Source organism: Ailuropoda melanoleuca, chromosome 15, assembly GCF_002007445.2.
Source record: "Ailuropoda melanoleuca isolate Jingjing chromosome 15, ASM200744v2, whole genome shotgun sequence".
NCBI lineage: Eukaryota > Metazoa > Chordata > Mammalia > Carnivora > Ursidae > Ailuropoda > Ailuropoda melanoleuca.
The window spans coordinates 88,200,678-88,212,778 of NC_048232.1; the positions used below are offsets into that span (position 1 = coordinate 88,200,678).

At 59.0% G+C, this 12,101-nt stretch overlaps 1 protein-coding gene across 2 annotated transcripts in view; it reads left to right on the forward strand.

Annotated features, from left to right (window-relative positions):
* The window catches only part of GRAMD4 (GRAM domain containing 4), a 65,738-nt gene that overhangs the window by 10,366 nt on the left and 43,271 nt on the right, over positions 1-12,101 (forward strand). Inside the window, exon 1 of one of the 2 annotated variants that reach the window (XM_034644011.1) lies at positions 2,556-2,707. The exons of the other annotated variant lie outside the window; for it this stretch is intronic. Within the exon in view, the coding sequence (XP_034499902.1) occupies positions 2,697-2,707 (11 nt within the window). The 5' untranslated portion in view covers positions 2,556-2,696. Of the gene's footprint in view, positions 1-2,555; positions 2,708-12,101 lie in introns of those variants that run through there. 2 annotated transcript variants of the gene reach the window in all.

Consider the following 12,101-nt stretch of genomic DNA (forward strand, 5'->3'; position numbering starts at 1 on the left):
CCCTGGCCCAGGCGACTTCCAGTGTATTTTGGGAAGGTGTGAGGTGTGGCTCCAACGTTATCTTTCTCCGCACAACTCCCCGGACATCCCAAGTCGTTTGCTGTCAGTGTGCCTCTTCCCCTCTGCTGTGAAATGCCACTTTGATCCCCGTGGGGGCTGGGTCTGCTTCGGTACATTCTGGTTTGTTCCGAGGCCCTGTTGTCTGTTCACGCACCCTCCCCAAGCCTGCGGGGACGGCTGCAGCGGTATCACGTTCCATTACGTGGTAGGGCTGGTCCCCCCACATCACTTCCGCTTTCCAGAATTTTCCAGGCTATTCAGCTTGTTTGTTTTTCCTTATAAACCTTAGACTTACCTCGTTTTGCTTTCTCTAAAATCGTTTTCTAATTTTTTTTAGGGGAATCCCATTAGATTTATAGATTATTTTATTTAATTTTTTAAATTTTTTTTTAAAGATTTTATTTATTTACTTGACAGAGAGAGAGACAGCCAATGAGAGAGGGAACACAGGCAGGGGGAGTGGGAGAGGAAGAAGCAGGTTCCCAGCAGAGGAGCCTGATGTGGGGCTCGATCCCAGAATGCCAGGATCACGCCCTGAGCTGAAGGCAGACGCTTAACGACTGAGCCACCCAGGCACCCCAGATTTATAGATTATTTATAGATTATTTTAGAGCCACCCAGGCACCCCAGATTTATAGATTATTTTAGAGCTTTGCTCAGGCTCTCTCCCTGTGTATTTCTGTATCACCACGATAGGGTATATGTCACAGGATATACATAACCTGCCTTATAATTTGATAAAGCCCGTTATTACGTAAAACATACCGTTTTGACCATTGTTGCATGTTCAGTTTGGTGGCATCGGGTGCATTCCCGTTGTGGAGACCATCCCACCGTTCGTCTCCAGAACTCTTGGCATCTTCCCGAGCTGAAACCGTCCCCGAGGAACCCTGACTCTCTGTCCCCTCCTCCCGCCCTGGGCGCCCACCATCGACTTTCTGTCTCGTGGATGTGGCTCTTCTGGGGACCATCTATGTGGAATCCTGCAGAACCTGCCCCTTTGTTCCTGGCTTATCTCACTGAGCAGGGCGCTCTCCAGGATCACCGTGTTGTAGCCGCTGTCAGGATTCCCGATGGTCTTGAGGCTGAACGACGCCATCCACGCACGGGCTACATTTTGTTGTCCATCCGTCCATGGGTCTTTGAGCCCCAGGCGTCAGTCCTTGGGGTGTACCCCCACAAGCGGGATTGCTGGGTCCTCTGGCAGTCCTGTGTTTATTTTCTGGCCTTGGGTGCTGGGAATCAGTCCGTGTTTCCTTGGGAATCTGGCGAATGGATCGCTCTGAGCCAGGCCGTCCCGGGGGTCAGGCAGGAGTGACGGGGACCTTACTGTGGCCTGGACTTCATCTTCTACCCAGTCATGGCTGGAAGTCCCCGCGAACCTCAGTGTCCTCCTCTCTGTAGAAGGGGGTCGCCAGAGTCACAGCAGCTGATGTTGATGACATCCTTAGCGCCGGCCTGGCTCAGGACTCCAGCCTCCCAGAGGAGGACAGGCGGGGATCAGATGGGGGGGGGCAGAAGGCGTGAAGCCCATGGGCCGTGTCAGTGTGGCTCTCTGCGCAGCTGCTGGAGGCAGGGGCTCCCCGGGCGCCCCCTCTGCCGCGACTCTGTTCCCCCGGAACGGACCAAGCCCCTCGCCTGGCCTCATCTGCCGCCCGCGGCCCCACTGTTTCCTCTGCCCTTCCTGCCGTGAGGCTCCGTGCTGCTCCCTTTCCCTGGGGTGTCTTCCCCTGTAGCCCTTGGCTGGCTCCTGCAGCTCCGCACGGCCTGGCCTGGCCCGTGGCCCCGTCCCCCCCTCACCCGGCTCCCTTCCGTGGTTGGGCAGTGCCTGGGCTGTCAGTGTGCCTCTTCTGCATTCCCACCCTGGATCGCATCTGGTACATAGTAGGTGCTCATTAAACACCCGTTGACCGGCTCGCTCATCGCTGTGACTCCCGAGTGTTGGCAGGTGACGTGCGCCCCTGCCTCCATAGCCTCTGCCCTGTGACCCCTGCTGCACAGTGAGAGGTCGTGCAGCCCGAATCCCCAGGTCCGAGTGCTGGGGCCGATGTGCTGCTGGCTCGTGCGGCCCGCAGAGTCCACCTGCCGCCAGGACACCCCGAGTAGAGACCAGACCGTCCGGCGGCCACACTGGAGCTGGTGGTTATCTGGAAGGCAGGTGCAAAGACAACTTTGAGGGTTAGGGTGGTTTTTAGTGTTTTTTTTTTTTTTTCTTTTGCCCTGGATGTGAGCTTTGCAGCAGAGGCCCGTGGAGGGAGGGCTGCCGAGCGCCAACGGCCCCTCTGCCGTCACGCCTTGTCCTGGCTTGGGTTGTCTTCCTTTCTGGGCCTGGAGCAGGAAATGTGAGTTCCACCTTCTCCTCGCTGTGTGTCGTTTTAAACATGGACAACCTTTTGTGGCATGTGGTACTTGTGAGGGCTTGTGAATATTCCGAGGCCTGGCCTGGCGGGGGAGCCCTGGGCCTGGCTGGGTGAGATAAAACAGTAAAAACAGAGTTGCCTCCGGCCAGAAGCTCTTTTCACCTCAGGGGCTGTTTAAAGCTGTGGGTTTACCTCGGTGCTGGATTTGCCTGGGGACCCGGGAGGTCTTTAAAATGCACCTCACCCACCCATTCCCTGACTGGCTGCCAGAGGCAGATGACATCCAGGTGAGGGCCAGGTGACAGCTGTGTTGGGTCTGGGGTGGTTGAGCCGAGTGCTCTGGAGAGCGGGGCAGTCAGGGGCAGTGGCTGGAGAGCCTTCATAAGGATGGGATGTTCCAAGCAGGAGGTGGGGCCCGGGGCTGGCTCCTGGGGTCATGAGGGCTTTTTCATTGTGCTGTTTGTCATTGCAGAGCAAGGATCACTGCCCTGAGACCCAGGGGGTGGCCCTCCAGGGTGGGCAGTGCCTTGCACCCGTGGCTGTTCATAGCTGGCTCTCCTTCTAGCTTCCCTGCCTCAGTTGGGATGTGGGGGATGTGGGGAGAAGCCCCTGGTCCACGACTCAGGTGTTCGGAGACGGGTTGGTTTCCCTCACCGAGACTCTTCTGGCCCCAGGGAGCTTGGAGACTGTCCAGGCTGCCCCAGCCTCGCCGTGGATCCCCCCTTGCCCCTCACCCCTTTCCTTAAGAAGGTTGGATGGTGGGGAGGTCCACGCGCAAGCATGTGATGCTCAGGCCACTGGCAGTGGGACCCCAGTGCTCAGCAAGGGCCCCGGTTCCCTGTTAGCAAGCCAGTAAGTACTGTGGCCTCTCTTAGAGCTCTTGTTCCGCTAGGCGTCTATCGCCGTAGGACCAGGAGCAGGAGAGCCTGGCCCATGGGCCAAACCTAGCCCACTGTCACCTGCTTTTGTAAATAATTTTATTGGCCCACAGCCACACCCATTTTGTGGTACAGCAGAGTTGAGAAGTTGGGATGGGGCGTGCGGCCCGCCAGACCCATTTCCTTCCTGGCCTCTTGCAGAACAGGCTTGCCCGGCCCCGCGCCTTGTCGCCGTGTCTTAATGGTGAAGTGCCTTTGGAGAACAGCCTATTTTCAGACAGCTGCGAGCCACGCCCCTTTCTGCTTTCAGGAACTTGGGCCAGGGCCATGGCAGGAAGTCATGCCTAGTGCCTGGAATTTGGAAGGTGTTTCTTACCAGCTGTCTCATTGGCTGGATCTTCTCAGGTCCTGGTTGCAAAGAGTGATGGAGAGAAATCGAAATGAATTTGTGTGTGTTTCTAGTAGCTTATTCTATTTGCTTATGTGACCCAGAGGTTTTTGTCTGCCTGCTCCTAAACGTTAGGTTTTCTCACTAGCTTTGTTTTGTTTAAGTAAACATTAGTGTGGCCACTCTGCCAGGTTCCCGACTCAATATGCTAGGCATAGGGGCCTGGGAACTGTCATACAGTGAGGGATGTATTAATAGAGGCATGTGCTAGGGAGGGTGGAATGGCAGGGTCTGTCTGTGGTTAGGGCAAGCACAGGCTCTGGAGTCCAGCGAGGTTGGTTTCTGTTTCCGATGTGCCACTTCTCTCTTATGCTGCTTCCCCGAGCCTCAGTTTCCCCTTCTATCAGTTGGTTTAACAGGAGCTCTTTCCTCGCAGCATTGTGGCCGGGACATATGACACTTGGGATGGGGGAACTTATTGCTCTTTCCTGTGATTTGGGGCCCTGCACAGGAGGCCTGGGGACAGTGAAACCACAGGGCTGGGGCTTTGTCCTCCCTATGTTGGGGTCCTGTAAACACTCCATAGCAGGTGCTCCCAGCCCCCGCCTGGGGCTTCCTCTCCGGGTGTGTGTCTGGGCTTAGGCCCAAATGCCTGGAGACAGGTCCTTAGGTGGGCCCAGCTCACACCTGTGACAGGTGCTGCTCTTTCTTACTGCCACTTTAAAGACCAGGAGGGCTGGGCTTGACCTGGCTGGCCTGCCTCTGTAGACCTCACTGTTGATCCTTGGGGCCGGTCCCCAGCTGGGGTCAGAGGGCACAGGCCTGCTTTGTGCAGGGCAGGTGGCAGGGCTGAGCCTTGGTGCTGGAGCACTGGCCAGGGGGTGCTGTGTCCTCTGAATCGGACGCCTGCCCCCAGGGTCTGGTCTGAACCCTCCCTTGGTGTTTTGGGCCCTCTGGCCCTTGCTTCCCACTGCCTACAGGCTCCGCTCACCCGCCAGCCCTTCCTTTCCCACCTGTGGAGGGTTTGGAAGCTGCTGATGGCTTGGAGGGGGGTCTCGGGTGTCCTGGATCCTCTTACCCTGGCTTCCCCCGTCTGTCATGCAGTGATGTCACCACAGCACCGGATGGGTAAAGTGACAGCAGGCAGGGAGAGTGACGTTTGTTGAATGTGGTTTTGGAAAGTAGGATCTGGGGTTTTGCCCTCATTACTGCTGCTCGCCAGGCGATGATGACGGGGTCCTTCCACGCACAACTGAATGAGGGACTACCATCAACATGCTTTTAGAACCAGAGACCGGGCACAGGGGAAAGCAGTGGGACTCACACGAGGTCACACAGCGTGCCAGGTGGCGTCTTGCTCTGGGCACTCAGGACCACTGCACTCATGCCTTGATGGTGAGGAGAGGCGGCTCGGATCAGAGCTCAGCACACAGTCTGCTACCAGTGGGTTCTCCAGTGGGAACTGCCCCGGACAGGCCCACGTCCTCCGACTGCGCCCCCTCAGCTGTGGTTGGTGTGTGGACGATCGTGCTGCAGGATGCCCGAGTGGGGGTGACCTCACAGAGGGTGGGAGCTGCTTGGCTGGGCGGGCAGGTGGTGCCAGGCCAGAGGTGAGAAGAGTGAGGTCGTCACCTGGTGGCTGGAATTGCCGTGGGGAGCAGGAGTTTTCCTGGCGGGGTCCCAGGAGTGGGGGGTGGGGGTGGGGGCTCTCGGCACCTCCTATGAGGACCCGAGGGGGCTGGGATGGTGAGGACGGTGGGCGGGGTCTGGCTGGGCCCAGTGAGCACGCTATCTGGGTCCCACCTCCAGGACTCTGTGGTCTTTTTGGCCCTCTCAGGGGCTGGGATTTTGCATTTGGACCTTGGCTCCTGTTCCGTGCCTCTGTCCCTGAGCCCTGCGGGGGAAGAAGGGTGAGAGGGAGCTGAGTTCCCTGGTGTTTCCTGAGCCCGGTTCCTGGGTGCCTGCGGCAGCGTGAGGCAGAGGGAGCAGGTGCACCAGCTCATCCCATCTCGCGGGCACCGTCCGCGTTTGGATCTGGGCAGCGGGCCGCTAATAAAAGCGGAAGCCTGTAAACTTAGTTAGTCGAATACCTTATGCTTCGAATTCATCTGAAATCCCTTGTTTCTGAATTACGTCATTACTTTTACGGTCCCGAGGTGGTTTGCATCAGTCGCATCTGGATGGTGGAAATCCTGGGTCACGGCGGCCACAGCGTCGGCCCCAACCACGCGCTCACACCTGCGTGTCTCTGGCGGCTTGCAAATGGCCATGGTGGGAGCAGCCACACCACAGAAACGGGCAGATGCTACGAATCCGGGCTTCACTTCTCATTTTGTTGGTTGTCTGAGCTTAATCAAGTGATGGAAAAACAGGGTGTGGTGTGTGTGTGTGTGTGTGAGACGTGTGTAGCCGCTCACCGTGAACAGCACAGGAAAGCCGAGGCCACACTCCTCCGCTCTCAGAAAGCTGTCCTGCCCTTGGGCAGGGGAGTCCCCATGTCCGACTCCAACGCACAGGGCTCTGATGCGTGCCTCCCACGTGCACCTCGTCCGTCTTGCTCACATAAATAGCATCATAAGCCGGCGTTCCTGTCTGCCCCAAGCTCGTCTGCCAGTTGTGATCGTGGTGGGCAAGGGAGGCAGTGTTCAGGAAAAGTCAGAACATCTGTGAGCCGCACCGGCCACGCGGCTCTCCCCCGAAGAGAGCCGCACGTTTTACTGTTATCTGTGTGCGTGCAGCTGTGTATCCGTGTGGTTTGCAATAGTTGTCGGACCTACATCTCTGCACACAGTCCCCCGGGCCACTCCTTGCACAGTCACGAGCTCTCCAGGCCGGGAGCGTGATTAACTTGGCATTAACTTTTCCGCAAGTGTTTATGCATTTAGGGACTGCAAACCCCAGCAGGGCTCCTGGGCAAAGTCCGTGGCCGGCCCTTTGCTCTAAGGGCTCAGTGGGAGGGCAGCTCTTTGCAGCTGTGCGTGGGTGGCCCAGAGCTGGTGTAGGGCCCCAGATTTCCTGGTGCCGAGTCCAGTCAGCATGGCCCTGCCTTTGTGCATCACTCGTTCATTTGCCGGACGAGGGTTTGTGACCCCAGCACGGGCCAGGCCTGCTGAGGCCGACCCAGCATTGGCTGCCTCCGCCCTTGGGGCCCATATTCTTACTGGGCGGGGCTGGGGGCCCAAACCTAAACGAGAGTTAGGTGGAGAAGTGGGATGATGGCTTTTAAGGTGGAGGACTTGGAGAAAAAGGCTCTGGGAGGGGACACACCCCAGAACCAGAGGTGCTGGGCCCCACAGTGGGAGCAAAGGTGGTGGCCAAAGGACCCCCAGGGGGTGGACAGGGGAAGCGCTGGGAGGTCTGGTTTCCTGCCACATGGAGAAGGGCCTTCATGAGGTGCTGTGTCCCATGCTCTCCTGCCCCAGGCCCAGTGGGCAGGAGGGTGGGGTCGGGGTGGGGAGGCAGACCAGTGTGGGGCCTGGTTTGGAAAGGGTGGCTGTGCTTGCTGCAGGTGGCCGTGGAGTGATCCGTGATTGAGGGCTCCTTCAAGGGCTGTGGCTTGAGCAGCTGGTGGGTACACATGCCATCCAGTGGGAGGGCGGCCTGGGACTCCAGCTCCGTGCTAAGCCAGGCAGAACCGAGCTACTGATGAGATGTCCAGCAGGCAGGCAGCAGATAAGCCGGAGCAGAGCCCCAGGGGAAGCCAGCAGGCCCTAGGTTGGGAGCAGGACATGTGGGTATGGACACCAGGAGCATTTGGGGTCCTGCTACCTGTGCCCAGCCTGGCAGGACTGAGCTGTGAATCTGGGGTGAGAGAAGTGGATCCCACACAAGCCTGTGTTTGGGGAACCCTGGGGGTCCTCCACTGTGAGCCAGCATCTTGAGCCTGGCATGGGATTGGGGACAGGTCAGTGGTCTCCATTGCTCCCAGGGAGTGCCCAGCACAGGGCCCTGCAGGGCTGGACGGGAGTTGTGTGTGCACTGCGGATCTGGGGGTGAGGCCTTTGGGGCGTTGATTAGGATTCTTGAGTCTGCGCCTCCTCCCCGGCCCTCCTGTTCCCCCTGCAGAGCCTCAGAATCCGCAGCTGCCCTCCCAGGCCACTCCGACCGCGGGGTCCGGGGCTGTCTTCCCAGAGGATGGAGAGGACTGGGCCATGTCTGGGATTGGCTTGGGGGAGGGGGGAGGCGTGCGGTTCTCAGCATCTGTGACTCCCCAGGAAGAAGGTTAGGACGGGGCTGCGTCCTGTGGGAAAGTGGACACTGTTTGTCCTTGGATCAGCAGGAGAGCCACTAGATAATCGGGGTGGAAGCCAGGCCGGGGAGTGGTGTGCGCTGCGGGTCGAGGGAGATTGGCTGGGACATGGCAAGTGCCGGAGACCAGGAACCACTCTTTTTAAAAATCTTGGCTGGGAAGGGAAATAAAGTCCTTTGTGGTTTCCAAGTCCAGTTTCCCTAGACACTGCCGCCTTTGTGCGTCCAGAAGCCATTCAGCGGGTTTCCAGAGCAGCATGCTTTGTGTCCCGGGGCCAGCTCTGCTGGACTCAGTCCTGTGTGTAGGGGATGCAGAGCCTGGCGGGTGCTGCCTGGAGCCAGGCGAGCCCCGCCACCCCGCGCCACAGCACCAGGCGCCCCCACTGCGCGTGTTCCCGTCTTGCCCGCTCCCTGTGGCCGACGGTTCCAGGGTCCTCGCAGAATGCCCTGGCTCTGAGCAGGGATCTGGAATAGCCACGGCCAGGGGCCCCTGCCCAGAGCGTCTGCTTCCGTGTGGAGGTATGGGGAGGAGATTCCCTCCGACGGCGGCAGGGCCAGGTGGCAGCGGACCCCGCTGAGCAGGTGGTTCACCTTGGGGCAGGGCCTTACGGGAGCTGCCCTGAGCTGCCTGGGCTGGCCCTGTGGGTGCTTGTGGAGGGGCCGGTTCTGGGGAGGGCATCTGAGGAGGTAGGGTTGGGGAGTGGGGGGCTGGTGGTTACAGGGAGGGCTAGCTGGGGGCTGGGGACTCATAGCGGCACAACCAGAATGCAAGGTGCAGGTAGGATTTGTCAAGAGGGCACCCACTCGACGTGGGCTCCGTGTGGAAGGCTTCGCTCTGGGTCACACTTGGTGTCCAAGATCTGGCCTGCTCCGTGTCTGAGACGAAAGTTCGTACTGGTCCTCCACCTCCATGTGACAGTGGGGATGTGAACAGGGCCGAGTGGCGTGTCCTCCCCAAATTCCCATCCACCCAGATTCTTACTTGGAGCAGAGACTTTGCAGATGTAATCGAGATGTGGTAGTTCTGGGGTAGGGTGTGCTACACTTCAGCCCAGCGTAGGGGTGCGGCATGGCTCCCCTCGCAGCCTGGACCTGTCCCCGGGTGGGATGGGCGGGGAGTCCTGGTGTCTGGTCCTGAGCTGACAGCAGCATGGATGGTTCATCCTTTTGAGGGGCCCAGGGAGCCTGGGGGAGCAGGGGGACGGGATGGGAGCAGGGCCCTGGGAGCCCCTCGCTCGGGTGGGCTGCATGTCTGGAACCCCCCCATCCCCCTGTTGCAGGCTGATGTGAGGAGCCAGAAGGAGGAGCCCAGGGCTGGGGTGAGCTGGCGGCTGGAACGACGCGCCCCTGGCTTGCCGAGGCGTGCATTGCGTTCTGATGCTGCAGGGCTGGACACTCGGTGCTTTGTCCCCTCTCCTGCTGCTGCCACCTCATTGGCTTGCTGGAGCTGAACTGGGAAGGAAGGCAGCCCCAGCTCCAGGGCCTGTAGAGAACCCCAGACGGTGAGAACCCAACCAGAGCTTGCAGGAGGTGTGGAGCTTGGCTGGTGTGAGGCCAGCCCTGAGCCCTTTGGCCCCAGCACAACTCAGCCAGGTGTCCCTGCTCCCGAGCCGCGGTCCCTGCCTGGCCCATCCCCTCCACCCCACGTTCCTCTGATGGCGGATGCCGAGGAATCCCTCAGGTCTTTCTGGAAATGAAAGGAATCGGTTTTACATGGCTATACTTCCCATACCCAGGTTTTTATTTCTGTAGTTTAAAAAGCAGTAGCAATGCATTATAGGACATCTGGAGAGAAGTCTTACAAACCACCCCATGCAGGGTCCTGTGTTACCTTTGGTCTTTTTAGACACGTGTTTGCCGTCCTGATGCGTGGGGCGGCAGCCTTTGTCACTCCGGGCCCGGGGCCTTTGTGAGTCCCACGCAATGTTCAGCATGCTGTGCCTGCCCCATGTGGGGCCAGCCGGGTCGTGGGCAGTGCTGCTGGGTCACATCGCGCTCAGGAGGCAGCATCGCCCGCTCCGAGGGCGTCTGCGTTCACGGTTCCCGCTGCCTTCTGCCACGCGGACTGGCTTGTGTTTCCTTTTTAGGGAGGTTGGAGGTTTTTGCTGGAGTAGAGGGTAGATTTCCTCTGGCTGTGAATTCCTCTGCTCGGGGAATTCGCCCGTCTGTGCACCAGGGTCCTGTGGCTTTTGCCCGTGTGCTGGCGTGGTCTCAGAGCATAGGTAGTGGTCCTTCACCAACCACCTCAGCTGCACCCTGGCTGCATTTTTTTTTTTTAACAAGAGGAAGTTTGAGGGCACCTGGGTCGCTCAGTCAGTTGGGCGTCTGCCTTCTGCTCAGGTCATGATCCTGAGGTCGTGGGATGGAGTCTTGCATGGGCTCCTTGCTCAGCAGGGAGCCTGCTTCTCCCTCTCCCTCCGCCCCTCCCCCCGGCTCATGCACTCTCTCACTCTCTCTCTCAAATAAATAAATAAATAAATCTATAAAAAAACAAGTGGAAGTTTGCTTTTGTCCACTTGACTGTTAGACTCTTTCATGCTGTGATTATTTTTCTCATTTCTCTTAAACAGACGGTTATCCCCTCTCTGGGGACTTGATCAGCACGAAGTTCTCTTTTCTTTAGATTTCTTTTTTCTTTTTTTTTTTTTTTTTAAGTTTACTTACCCGTTTTGTCTATGTGGAGCTCACAGCAGCTGTTTTTCCAGGTGGCCGGCCTGCGCCCCCGCCCACATGCAAGAGCTTGCTGCCCTGGCCCCCCATGGCTGCCCACGGCCACCCTGGCTCCCCACAGCCCCCCATGGCTGCCCATGGCCCACCACAGCCCCGCACGGCCACCCCAGCCCCCTGAGGCCACGCCAGCCGCCGCGGCCTCCCTCAGCATCATGCACTTCTGGGCTCTCCTGGGTCCTGGGGGCATTGGGCATTGGGTGTCCTGTCGTTTTTGCCACCAGGGCCACACCCGGCCACCTTGTGGGCTCCAAGTGAGCTCTGAGAAGCACCTGCCCCAGGAGCCCGTGCAGCCCCTCCCTCCACGTGCCACACACCCCTGCTGTTCTCATAGACCCGAGCGAGTCCTGGTCCATCTGGCTGGGGTCTTAGGAGCCCACTGTTGGCATCACTGCTCGGGACAGGAAAACTTGCTGGGGGGGAGGGGCGGAGGGTCCTTGCAGGGCCGGGGCAGACACCCTAGACTGTGATTTAAGAGTCCTTTGAGAGGTTTTGTGCCTGCATGGTCCCAAACAGGAAGTGCTTTTCCCTGAGTTTGTGGTTTCTCCCTGAGACATTCCAACTGGGACAGTTAGGGCCGAGTTGATGGATTCCATCCTGCTTAGCCCCCTCCCTGCCCGCCTTGCGTGGAGATGCTGGTGTGTTTATTGGGGCCAGCGTCAGGCTCCCGGTGTGCGTCATCTAGAGCTCCCAGAACACTGGCCTTACTGGTGGTATTCCTTCAGAGGCGGAAACCGAGACCCAGAAAGGTGGTAAGCAGAGCAGGCCTTGAGCCCCGTTGTGTCCAGGGTCCCCACCCTCCTGCAGGGACCAGGGCCTCTCGCAGAAGTTGGGGGACTGGGGCTTGCGGGAGACCCCTGATTTGCAACCCTGGGCCTAGGAGCTCTGTGACTGGGACTCGGGCTGCAGTTTGTGGCTTTTGCTATGGGCTTTGGTGTGAGATTGGCTGGACATGCAGACGAGCCACTCACATTCTGCCCCCGGGGGTTTTGTGGGGCCAGCTTGCCTCTCCTGGCCAAGTTGGTGCACAGATATGGGGCACTCTGCTACAAGCCCATCTCTGGGTGAGCGTTCGTGTTTGAACTCACACATGTCCTCCCCTCCTTGTGACCCCACAGCAGGTCTTTGCTGCAGTGGTTCCAGGCTGGAGAGGGCAGGCAAGCAGCCTTCTTTCTGGCCTGCCGTCTGGGACTATGCCGGGGAAGCAGGCGGGTGGGTGCTGGGCTCCTGACCAGCCCGTGTGTGGAAAGACCTCTCTGAGCGAGACCTCAGCAAACTGAGTAAGGGCTGACCAGGCGAGCAGGAAGGTGCTTTCAGCACACGGAGCAGCCTGGGTCGTTGTCCCTGGGAGTGGGGACCAGGCCGAGTCAGGGAACATGAAGCCAGGGCTCTGCTGGGTGCAGAAGGGATCTGAGACACCCTGATACCGAGCATTCCAGC